The following is a 13,299-nucleotide window of genomic DNA, read 5'->3' as shown; positions in this document are numbered from 1 at the left end:
TGCATGCCATACAAATGCAAAGGAATTTCGAGAGATTTTAGACAATTTATCAAAAGAAGAATTCAGATTTATCTTCTAAGATTTCTAAGCAAAAAGCTGTTGGAGATAAATTAGAAATTGCTTCAACAGATTATACAAAAATTAGTTGAATTCGTTGTGTATTACAATCAGAATTACGTATAATACCAGAAGCCGCATAACCTCCATTGATTCAAGAAGCATGCGTTACCGAAAATAATCCTCTCAGATTATGTCGTATGATTGATACGCACTTTGGGAATCAGGGAAACGCATGGAACAATAATTAGATGAATACTCACACTGTAACACCCATCGTCACTTTCTTATTCAGTAAACACTTGTACAAATTTGACAGATACCGAAGTTCAGGTTAGTTGTTTACAAACATAGAGCTCGCGGATCTGTCAGACCTGCAGACCCAAGCTGTCCAAGTGCCAAGTGGCAAGTGCCGAAAAATTCGAGCTACGTTGTGAATATAACTACCCAGATGTCACTTGGAGTTCCGTTGTCTGCCGGTTGTCTGGAAGATTATCTGTCACGTAGACTTATGGACCGGAGGGTGGCGTCATCTCTTTTTTGCACAATTGTTCCTAACGTGTCTAGTATATTTGACATCCGGCTGGAGCGCATTTTCCCTAATCGTTCGATTGCTCGTGAGGCAATGCACGAGGTGAGTTGACCAATCTCTGAACTCATCTCTGAATATTCTGATCATGTAGGTATAGGTAGTCGTTGTTCGGTTACAGAGAATATATGAATCGCAAGATTTCTGAGGTTGAGTTAGTGACTAGCGGAGCCTAGGCGTGGGTAGGAGGCCGCTTACGAACTCGGCCTAATTCGATAACAATCTGGTGTGGACATTGACAGAACTTGCCGAGCCCAAACAATCGGATTCTGGATTAGAGGTGAGTCGCACCTTGTCGCCGATTCTCGAATCGAGATTAAATTTATTCTCATGTACTCGCATACCGTACATTGCACGTAGACGTCAGAGGCACAAGACACCCAGAAGAGAGAAGAGACGAGGCCACCTTTGTCCATATTAGGCAATCAAGGCTACAGTCTTATTTATCTCTTTTTTCAACCACCCTACAGGCTGCACCTTTCTCCCGATTATTTTAATGTGACCGCAGCAATCTGCAGACTTCGTAATTGTCTTCTCCCTTTTTCATTGCCTCGCATTCGTCTTGGCAGACAATTAAAATCAAATCAAAATGTTGAGACTGTCTCTGTCACGCGCATCGCTTTGTTGTCATTCTAGGCGCGGAATCTACCTGGATAGCTCGAATATATTGATGAAAATATCCGTTTGGTGTATCCCCTCTTTGGTGTATCTCATAGTTAATAGATGTACCCGATAATCGGTACTAACAAGTTTAATTTTAGTCTCGTAGTAATTATCAGCTCCCACACTCGATCGTTGCACGTGATTCAATGTATAACTTTACCTATACCTCCACGTAACTCCAGACGACAAGGTAGAAAACGAGTTAACGACGTTAAAGCTATTTAATGACATAATCAAACTCGAGTTAATTACTAGCGAGCCCACAAGATGTTGCAGCAGGAAAGGATACGAGATATAACGAGAAGAGCGACAGAGTTTAAAAATATTTGGTACCCAATTCCATCCCGTACTAATGGATTGGAGTACCTGTAGTCGCTTGAAAATTCAAGGACCTGCTATTGGTGTCATTATAATTTAATCACCGAGGGGCTCGTTAAATTTCCAACCGAAATTCATAAAACCCCAGAGGAAAAGGAACCCAAATATTTTCCAAAGAACATCACGTCGCTCACGATCGAACAGATTGTGAACGAACAAGGTATAAATGCAATCTGACGTAATTTCGAAAAGTTTTTCAACCCGGCATCGATTACGAATTTTTTTAACACCAACATACCCCAAATAATTACCGTCCTTTATCGTGCAACGTGCAAAGCCGCACCTTGTATCGAGGGCAGTGAACCAAAAACGATACAAGTCATACGAGTTAGTAAAAAATAAAAAATGGATGGACGGAGACAATTGCGAAAGCAATTTGTAATTTTACAGACACACGTACGTCCTTCCGATACATCATCGGACATAGGACAATGAATGCTGTTAAATTCGGACAAAGCTTTTGCAAACGTTCGTCCCTGGTTCGTCAATTTTCACCGTACAAAATGATGTTTCGTTTATAAAAAGACAATTATAAAAAAGCAAACATTTCTCACATATTTTTCGGGCCAGCTAAATCATTTATAGGTCCGGAGCTTTTGTTGCACGAGTTCGTCTAGTCGTCGTCGTCTCCTACATTTTTTTTGCGGCACAGATGACCTTTTTTTCCTCTTCTCTATTCCACGCTCTGGTATTTTATATGCATGTGTGTTTGTATAATTGAACGAACAAACCGAACCGCGCGAAATGCGAAACGTACATACATACGTGCATGAAACCGAAGGTAGGCTAAATAGGCACCCGACTGTACACTCCGGGAACAATGAGACAACGGTGCCGCGGAATAGCGTGAATGTCGATGAATAAGAGAAAGAGAAATAAAATGAGGTGTACGACGTAAAATAGAGAATTGGAAAAATAAAGTAATAAAAAAGAGAGGGAGAAAGAGAGTAAAACAAACAGCCGATTGCATGGCCGGGGTAATTCGAGACACTGACGACACAGGGTATATTATTATCCAGTGTTTCGCTGCATCGGGCCTATCATCAACGATAACGTACATCGCAAATTCAAATTCCGTCCCACTGCTCCAAGTATTACCTGTTAATTAGCGCGATACCATTGGTGAGTCGACCGAATATCTTTAGACCACGTATCACGTAATTGACAAAGAATATGTAATAAACGGAAGTCAAGGAATAACTTGGGGTGTAGAAGTCGCACGTTTTTCTGAATCCCCGTTATAATACGTGGTTCGAGGAGGTTGTACGATTTAAATAATTTAAGCAGTGATCACTAGCCCCGCTGCGGTGCGCGGTTTTATACACCTATGTAGGAATCGGAGGGCGGGTGTCGGTCGCGACTGAGTGGCGTTCATCGAATTTCTGTATTGAATAATCCATACGTGTTGTAAAGGCGTACACGTCTATATCGGAGTGAAAAACCGAAAAAGAAAAAGATGGTGTATCATTACGCGCACGGAGACCGGAAGATGGGACCGGATGCACGGTGGGCACGTGACCAGAATTTCAAATATCCTTCCATCGTGCCTCCTGGCTCGCATTTGTGCACACAGGTATCCGCGTCAAATGTATACCGCGAGTACGCCTTCGAAATAGCGATATTCTTCGCAAACTCCCATACGCGCGCTGCGCGATTTCGCATGCACCGTCCGATGGTTCTAATCGCTTATAATTTTCACGTTCGCTAAACGTTATTCATACCCGGTACTAATTGCACACCTCTGTAACCCGCACTAATATTATTTACTCGCGGCTCGGATAGGAGCTTCTGCACTTCTGCATCGTCCTCGTCCCAGCCCTTAAATGCCTATACTCTTGCTCCGATGTGATCAGATACGATGGGAGCTACATCGCTGCATATACTATGTATCGGATAATTGGCCATCGCGTACCCGCATCGGTACTTACATAGGTTTGCACACGTGTTACAGGAAATGTATAATGTGACTGACGATAAGCGAATGTCTGTATCAACGCATGCACCGACAATAAGTCGCATTGTTCGTACGAGGTTGACAAATCGGTAATAAAATGGACGTGATTTACACATTCGCAATATCCGCGGGTTCGGATTTCGATTTGTGTTTTTCTTTTACCGATGAAACAACCTCGGCTACACCAGCACTGCACCAACAATAAAAATCTTCAAAGCTTTTCCCCCGTAAATTCCGTGCATGCGAAACAATCACATTGAAGTGCATATGCGTAGCACTGGGAATAAATACGTGATGCGATGATCTCAGTTGCAGGGGGTTGTGGAAAAAAAATGTAGGGGAAGAAAAAGGAAGGAATAAAATACTGCATACAGAAATCCGCGTTGAGCGTGAATCGCGTTTATTTTTTTCATCTCCCTTTCCCCTTTCCCCTTTCTCCTTTCTCCTATTTTTCATTTTTATTCTCTTTTATTTTTGCACGTTTCTTTTCTTTGTTGGGCTTTATCGCCTGACGTGCGTATAAAAGTGAGGGAAAAACAGGCTTGCGGAATCGAGAGGAGAAGAAATCCAATCTAACCGATTTTAAATATAAATTTACACCGTCGAAAATTGTACGAGTTTCAAAGGCGGATTCGTACACGTGTACACTAGGATGAGTTGAAAAAAAATTTTTTCCACCGAATGATCACTCGATCGATTACACAAGTAGATGATTTTGGCTTTCAGATTTGGATTTCGGAGCTGATTATACGTGAGATTACTCTTGAAGAACCAAAAAAAAATTCGATTTTTGAGCGGAAAATAAATCATTCTTTTGATTGAGTTTAATATGCTTTTCTTACGTATTTTGACCTCAGGAATGCGAATCTGGAAGAAAAATTCATCTATCTCTAAAATTGACCGAGTTTAGCCGATTTTCAGCTTTTTGGGGTCAAAAATAAAAAATTTCTTTTATATGCTAATCTAATGTAATTTGAGCTCAGGAATCTGAATCCGGAAGAAAAATTGATCTATCTTCAAAAATGACCGAGTTATCCTCATTTTTTCGCATTTTTTGGTACAAATTTGAGGATATCTCGAAGAGAAAAAATCGTAGCTCAATTTGGACAACGGATTCGTGTTCCGGGGGTCAAAATACATAAGAAAAGTGCCATACGATCAATTTTAAAAAATAAAAATTTTTGGCCAAAATTTGAGATTTTTCCAAGGGGTACCCCTTACGATTTTTTCAAATTTTGACCAAAAATTTTTATTTTTTAAAATTGATCGTATGGCACTTTTCTTATGTATTTTGACCTCAGGAACACGAATCCGTCGTCCAAATTGAGCTACGATTTTTTCCCTTCGAGATATCCTCAAATTTATGCCAAAAAATGCGAAAAAATGGGGACAACTCGGTCATTTTTTAAGATAGATCAATTTTTCTTCCAGATTCGGATTCCTGAGCTCAAATTACATTAATATAGACTAAAAAATCAATTTTTTATTTCTGGCCCCGAAAAGCTGAAAATTGGCGATAACTCGGTCAATTTTGGAGATAGATCAATTTTTCTTTCAGATTCGGATTCCTGAGGTCGAAATACATAAGAAAAGCATATTAAACCCAATTAAAAAAATGATTTTTGTTTCGCTCAAAAATCGAATTTTCTTTTTGGTTTTCGAGGGTAATCTCTCGTATAATCAGCTCCGAAATCCAAATCTGAAAGCCAAAATCATCCACTCGTGCAATCGATCAAGTAATCATCAATTATTCGCTGTTAGGAGCAGAAAAATTGTAAGACATATCGATTGGTTTTAGTCGTAGACCCACTTTGAATCGTCGCAATCCATGCATGGGTCGAAATATTCGAATTTCTCAATTCACCAGCAAACCCGAGCTTTGCTGGAGTCAGCGTAGCCAGCAGCGTAGCGCTTTGTTGTGATAAGTCACCTTCAGGGCTGAGCAGAGGTGACGCCCCACAACAAACCGCGCGCCCGTGGCTACCTGACTCCAGCAAAGCTCGGGTTTGCTGGTGAATTGAGAAATTCGAATATTTCGACCCATGCATGGCTATGATTTTTGACCAAAAAAAAATCTTTTCACTGGAAGTACCCCACTTGATTGATTATTTATTCAAAAAACGAGTGGGCTACCTCAAAATATCTAGTAAAAAATTTTATCCACATTTGAAAAATTTTCTTTCTTCATAAGGTACAAATTCTGCCCCCATGCTTAGAAATTAAAAAACGATAATCTTTTTTCAACCCACCCTAGTATACACGTACACGATGGAATGTGAAAAAGCGTTGAAAATTTGAATATTTACAGCGAACATAGGCGTCTCGTCGATTCGCTGGCGACCGTGGCAATATCTTTATTTTCATAAATTGGTCCACGTGTGCGATAGGGGTATGCGAGTATGTAACACTATCGGAAGATTTTCGATAAATTTTAGGCATGCCCTGTTCAAATTCCGCTTCGGGTCTAGCTACGGCAGTTTGATATTTTAGATGCCTAGGTATACCCATGCTATGCCGGTCGAACGCTACCGAACGTGCACAGCATATCAAATATTCGTATAATATATTGGTGGAAAAATTCTGCAGTGCGAAAAAAGCTCGAAAGTTGAACGCTTATTACATTTTCCACATTTTTCTCCCCTGTTCATTAACGTCTGGAGTCATGATTTTAATTTTATTTTTCCTCCCTCGTCCGTTGTACGTAGAATTTCCCTGCGACAACCCTCAATTTAATACATGGGTAATGTGCATTGAGAATTTTCGAGAGCGCGGTGCGAACGTCGTCCGATATCCGAAAATCGCTGTTTCCGGATTTCGCGAAAATTTACGCCGTTATTTTTCACGTGGTACGAGACATGGAAGGCGAAACTTCTCTTGACACAAATTCTGAAACGTATGGAAATTCTTGGGCAGCCCTCTCGCGCTGTCGTTACCGTCGTAGCGCGGATATTTTATACGTAATACAAATACGAGTATATAGGAAGGTATACCGTGTATTTACATCGTCTTTACCCACCTCGTGCAGAGGCGTCGTCGTTGACGACGTCACGTTGAGTAGGCACCTGGTGATATCCAGGTATGTAAGAACCTACCTACCTACCTACCTACCTACCTTTAAGATGCTTGCGAAATTGCCTCTCTTCATATCCCTACATGATCATGTACGGTATCGTCCGGGAAAAAAATGCGAGGCAAAGTTATAATTTTAAAAAATCGCATTCCCTTGTGGGATATGAGAGCGGATTATTTCGTTTAACGTGTTAACGATCATAGACGTCGATATTTCGTGACAAAGTTATCCGAAAATATGAATCGAATCGAGACGACGATGAAAAAAGTTAAATCAGACGAACCGCGTGAACCTTTTACAATCGCGAGCGAACTTGACGATCGATCGCAACGCAGCGGACGATTATAATTGCTGTGTCTAAAGTTTGTCACATTTTATTCGTGCCCGTATCTTTTTTAATAATTTTTTGTCGAATTTTTTCCTCGTAGATCGGACGAAAACATATTAGTTGGTGTATAAAAGGACGAGGGAAACCTTTCCGTTTCTCCGAAAGGTTGAAAAAGCGGTTAAGGACCCTAAGCGGGGTAAAAAGTTGAAACGGAAAAAAGTTTGACATGAAATGCCGCGCACTCCCTCAGTAGGTACTTACATCAGTAGATACAGCTATGACTTTAATACGACTTTTCACTACGATCGCTCCCAGTCAAGCCCGACCGAGTGTCGTTGAATTTTTTCGCTCCATTTTTTGTTTCGTCCGTTTTTGAGTTCTTGTACATATTTTCCTTTTTTGGTATCTCTAAAAACTCGAATAAAAAAAAACCCTCGACGAAGGGCTAAACAAGTGGTTTAAATTATTTTCTCACCACCTACACCCCGCTCGTGTTTTGACTCGGGCACGTTTCTCACTTATTTGAATAAATTACGTGCTCTACGGTCGCAAGAATTTCAGATCGTTTATAGATCGATGCATGATTTAATCGATCGTTGGGATTATTAAAAGCACGAAGTTAATTATTCCCTATCGATCGACGCAGGAGTTAATTTCGCTTCCTTCCCTTTCCCACCTTTCCTTTTATCGGTTTTATTTTTCTGGCTTTCCTTATTTCCAGCCCTCGATTCGGGGGTGGATTTTCTGAAAATATCCACACGAGAACCGTTGTGTAAGGAGAATTTCATATACCGTGGACTTGCCACGTGACAAACGAGCCCCGTGCCGACTAAATCTGAAATGTACGGAAAATATATATCGAGGGGATATTATACCTGCGATATTACAACGACATCGATCATCCGTAGCGAAACGGAAATAATTTCTATATTTGACAAAAAAAAAATCTCAAGAGCTCACGCTTGTCAAGCGCAGTACCTTCCAAGTTTTTTCCACCTACCCCGTGAATTTTTATTCCGACGTACGCGTATCGCTCAACTGTATCCCGTCGATCGTGTATTGCACATGTGTGTAATAAAGATTTTCATTCTCAGATTTGTTAAAAATAATTCACGAGATTGACTCGCTCCTAATTGTAATTGGTAATTCGATTCGTTTGTGTATATCAGTAGTCCAGAGCTACCCAGAGGGTGAACAACCGATGCACAGCGTAACTAGTCTTATAAACTATGTTTGCTCTTCGTAATTTTTCTTGTACATAAGCGGCGCGTAAAATGAATGTGCGCACTGTAGTCTCTGACCTTAGGATAATAAACGGATGTGTACGTACGACCACCCCGCACACCCGTACATTCAATTATTTCGCTCGTTGCAACGTGACAATGAAAACTGATTCTTACTGCGAGTTTAATTTTTTTGCATTTTCGAACGCAGCTGCTCGGCCGACCGATCCGACTCTTCGATATATATTTTTTTTCTATTCGCTACGTTACGAAATGCACGTGGCAGCGCTACGTCGCCGCAATGAACACTTTGACGATATTTAATGGGAAAAATAATAATCATACTTTATACGAAACCAGTCCGGAGAGCCGGGGTGTTCCGATTGTGCCGGAGCGAGCAACTCTCGTATAGAAAGGCAATCCCCCGTCCTCTTTTCCTTCGTCACTTGTCTCGTTGTTAGATCGATTATTGCGACCCTGCCAAAGCCAGTTTCTGCAGAATCTCCTACGGTGTTTCTACGAGGCGAATAGGTACCACCCGGATAATTCGTTTACTCCGTAAGAAATTCCTCGCACGCTGCAACTTCAGGATCATCCTGTTCTCTACAGTTTTTATTTCTCTCCAACTCGTTTCCTTCATTCTCAGACCATCTCTCCGGTTCGCGTACCTCACCGTTCGCGGAGCGTCCGAATTTCGCCCGTGATTTCAATCCCCGGATCTCCTCCACGCGGTTTCCACCGTGTGCTTCCAGCGTCGGGATTAGGGGGAATAAAAATGAATGGAATTAAGATCTCGTAACGGCCTCGGTGGATTCTAACGGCTCTTTGCCGCTGTGCGAGTGTAAAACGCAGAGAATCTCGTATAGGTGTACAGAATCCAACAGCCGTCGAGACGAATGAACGTCTTCCTTCGAAAACCTTCGTCTCGTACAGGTTTTGGATCACTTTTGTCACTCCGACGAAGCTCCGAGCTAAATTCGTTTACTTTATCAATTTTTCCTTTCGAATTTCACGCGGGGGTTGAATCGAGGTTTAATTTATACCAGCGCATCGGCTTCGGAGTATATCGCGAGCTTATACAGCTTTCGGGCGAACACGCGAAGGGATACGGCACACCGAAAGTGCGATGTGCTTTGTTGTTATCGCGGACAATACGATGTGTACGGTTAGGCCGGAATGTTATTGCAACCCCTGCCGGAGGGGAGGGGGGGGAGGGGAGGGGAGGGGAGGTAAACACAACGAAATTCCAAATGTAATGGAACGGCGGAGAAGTGGATAAGCCGCTGATTCTCTTACTCACGAACAGCCGCACGTATACCCCTCTACCTACCTATGTATATCTAGAAAATTACACAGCTGTGTGTACGTGCGCCATATTCGTTCGCATGTGTACGTACAACGCGATATCTAACGTCGTCCCGCAATGCTATCTACCGGAGGTTTAACAGCTGATATCCAAAATCCGCGCCAAACTCCCGACGATTCCACCTGTTTCTTTTTTCACAAAACGAGAGGCCTGTTTTTCCCAACAGTGAGACGAGATCTTTTTGTTTTTTTCTTCTTCAAATAAATCAATCGAGTCTAATTATTTTTTCTCATGAAATATATACGGAAAAATTTGGAACGTTCGCACGAGGGTAATATGGAGAATGGCCCAGAGGGTATTTCTTTTCTAATGCGGAGAAAGATGGGAAGGGGTGGAGAAACTAGGGAAAAAGTTCCGCACATGCGTGCAGGTATTATATAATATATAATGGAAAATCGTTGTGGAATGAAAAAAGGGACGTTTGAAAATCCCCCTCTCTTCATTTCTCTTGCATATCATCCGTTTTCTTTTATTTTCAAACTCATCCGACCAACGGATGAAAAATTATGGATCGTCTTCCGCTCGCTCCACTTGCGGCTACGGTACGAGATGAATTTTACTGCGTCGCTATGAGTTCACGCGTGTGCCAAATACGTCGTATCGCCTCGTAATTTATCTCGAATAGTTCTAGACTGAGAGGAGACCTAGTTCAAATTAGATAACGAGTCCCACTCCTCAAATCATACGACGTCTCGGATCAACGAGTGCATATTCGAAAAAGATGTTCACGGGTCATTGCCGTGCGGCCTGTTCCGATCTGCCCTTTTCACCACAAACCGAAATCGGAAACTTCGTACAAAAATCGCGACTCATCCGCAAAGATATTCGTGTACGAAACGCGCACGTCGAAAAATTACACAAAATTATACGAACCGCTCGCGAATTCCGAGTACATACGCAAAATTGGGGAAAAATAGATACGCTCGCGAGTCGTGCAATTAACCACGTGGAGGATATAAAAATAAACTGTACGCAATGACCCAAATAAAATTTTCGTAAAAATAGATCATCATCGAAGGCGATATGCAGCACACATGCAGCGGCAACCTCATTTCGTACGATAATTTGGCACTCTGCTACGGGATCGGCTCGATTCGCGCGAAATATTCGCGATTCGTGTCCTATTGTAACATGCACCGAAAATTTTACATGACACGTACGTCGAAGCGAGATTAAATTTCGATGTCAGCGTGGAAGGATTTTTTTTTCTGCTGCCGATCCGCAGAAGAATATTAAAAAAAAAAAGTCCGCGAGTCCAACATCTGGCATGGTCGTATAACACATTCTTTGAGGGCTGTACGACGTCAGACGGACACTTGACGGAACGTAAAATGGATGCGAGCGACAAGGAGGAGCCTGGAAAACGAAACGGAATCGGTTACAATTCGTACGATACACGCGCACGATATCTCGAGTTGGTTTTTAACCGACTGACTTACAAACGTCGCTAACGTTACGACATCCCTGCGACGATGACGGGGATCCCGATGATGGACCCCATTCCCGTTCGGTGACGTCACGTTTGCGAAATTATTCAGATCTGAGCAGATTTCATGAAACGAGTTTCCAGAGTTTCAAAGAACGGTTGCAGAAATGCTTCGTAATTTGAAATCGGTTTTTTTTTTTTTTTCTGTTGCAACTACTAGCGTCGCATCGGTGGATTTTTTCTTTTTTTTTTTTTTTATTACCTTTTTCTGTCTCACGAAGAAGAACGTTAATGTAGCCGTTGCAGCGGCGCTGGCAACCGGTAGCTCTAGCAGCATGGTCTGTGTTTAATGGACTGCGTCAAAAGAACGATTATTTCACCGTGGGGAGTAAAAAGGGTTGAAGATTATACGGTACGTTCGGGTATGCGACCAACGCGAAACGAGGTATACAGGTAGCCGTGTGTATAAAGTAAATAATATCTACAACTATGTGCGGACACGATACATAAAGCTATGCGTCGAAAACCGGAAATCGCTTTGTCGGAGGATCCGTGTACGTCAGAACCGGAAACCAGGCGTTATAGTCCCTCCTCGTTAAATATAAAAACGCGGAAGAACCAATCAAACTTATATTCTCTTTTTCTTTTATCACTTCTCTCCGTTTCGTTACGCCCGGTGTGTAATCATTTTTTTTCGGAGCACCGGATCCGCATCGACTCTTCCTTCCACTCCGAATTCGGACTCGGCAAAGAGAGCGGAAAAAATAGAGAAAGAGTCGAAGGAAATGAAATAAAATCAGATATTCTTTGGCATTAATTCTCGGGTGACAATAAATTCATAAACGGTAGGCGTCGCTACGTGGCAACAATACAAAATACACCTACATCATTCTCGTCTAAGGCGTATATTTATTATACGTCCGTTTAATTTATTGTTTAAAGTAATTAAGCCATATAAGACCGGGGTACGGATCGGGCGTCTTTCGGTCGCACGTCCGACTTTTCGTACGCGTTTCTCGGAACGTGCGTATATACACGATTTTCGAATTTTTTTTCCCTCGCACAACATATCTGACTATTTTTAGAAGTGACTCGAAAGACCCCGTGCGACTGCTTCGAATGCAACGCGGCTTCCCTCGTCGCTGTGCCGCACGTTTCACGCTCACACGTATCGGACACTCCCTATGCTCCTTCACGTGTTCCACAAATGTCTGTGTAAGTGTCGCCGCGGTCCTGTATTTTCGTTTCTGCATCGCGCCAATGCAACGGCGCAACTTCCAATGCCAAAACACTTTGACGGATTTAGTACTTTGCCGGTGCGCTCTCGTTCTGAAACGTGGCGATTTCGAACAGTGCGCGAAATCGCCTGTATAATACGCGCGCATATTTACACCGCAATGGATTTCCGTTCGTGAATCACGTTCGAGGTCCAAAAGCGGAAATAGAATTCGAAAATTTGTTCGATCTCGACTTCGCGAGTTACTCAGCGCGTGCAACGGCTGAGTCGCGGCGCCGTTACAACAACGATGATGACGTGTCGCGCTCGAAGTTTTGCGGCTGCGAATTTCATTCGATGCGACGATAACTCAATTTGCGCGAATTCGTCATCTCGTAACGCAACGCGATTCGAATTAACGAGCTCGTGCGATGCAGTCGTCCGACCCGTTCACCGCGCACTCTCGTTACATCGCACGCCGCCTTCGTCGCCGATGACGAATCTGCTGCCTGCAATTTAAGACTTGAAAAAATCATGCGTTTTCTTCATCGATTTCAAACACGTCGAACAATTATTTTCTCAAGCTCAAAAAATAATCACGCTTCGCTGGTGCGTGTGCCTTGAAATTTCCTCGAACCAGACGGAGTCTCGATCATCGCGAATTGCATCGAAGCGAAATGCATCTCTCGTCCGGTGCACGGGGAATCTTAATTCTCCCGCAACTGGGAGAATTGACGCATCTCGCTCGGTCGTAGTCGGATGAACGATAGCGGAGGGTAATTCGAACCATACGTACAAAAATGAATGGGGGTCACCCTATCTGTGTCATCGTGCGTGCGTGCGTGCGTGCGTCTGACGAGAATCAAAAGTATATCGCACATTTGTACGTTTGAATAAAATGAGAGAATAAAAAGAAAAAAAATAATTGCGCACGTTTCGAAAGGCGCACATATATGAATAAACGATACGAACCGAGTAAAAGACGCGTTTCACGGAACACTTTGTGTGCAAGCGAAACACACGCAACGG

At 42.5% G+C, this 13,299-nt stretch overlaps 2 protein-coding genes across 5 annotated transcripts in view; one reads left to right on the top strand and one right to left on the bottom strand.

The window, feature by feature from the left end:
* The window catches only part of LOC105687525 (mediator of RNA polymerase II transcription subunit 20), a 79,767-nt gene extending 70,381 nt beyond the window's left edge, over positions 1-9,386 (bottom strand). Inside the window, exon 1 of one of the 4 annotated variants that reach the window (XM_020853236.2) lies at positions 8,608-9,386. Coding sequence is in view for 2 of the 4 variants with exons in the window: in XM_012403243.3 (XP_012258666.2) it covers positions 321-334 (14 nt within the window). In the remaining 2 variants the exon portion in view is untranslated. Of the gene's footprint in view, positions 1-320; positions 539-2,241; positions 2,546-2,785; positions 2,925-8,607 lie in introns of those variants that run through there. The other 3 variants (XM_048654621.1, XM_012403244.3, XM_012403243.3) reach the window with 3 other exon arrangements.
* LOC105687524 (dystroglycan 1-like) overlaps positions 755-13,299 on the top strand; it is a 60,558-nt gene continuing 48,013 nt past the window's right edge. The window contains exon 1 of the mRNA XM_048654604.1: positions 755-926. The gene's annotated coding sequence lies outside the window, so the exon portion shown is untranslated. The remainder of the gene's footprint in view (positions 927-13,299) is intronic.

This window comes from Athalia rosae, chromosome 4 (genome assembly GCF_917208135.1).
Source record: "Athalia rosae chromosome 4, iyAthRosa1.1, whole genome shotgun sequence".
Taxonomy (NCBI): domain Eukaryota; kingdom Metazoa; phylum Arthropoda; class Insecta; order Hymenoptera; family Athaliidae; genus Athalia; species Athalia rosae.
This window is presented reverse-complemented; position numbering and strand designations above follow the sequence as displayed.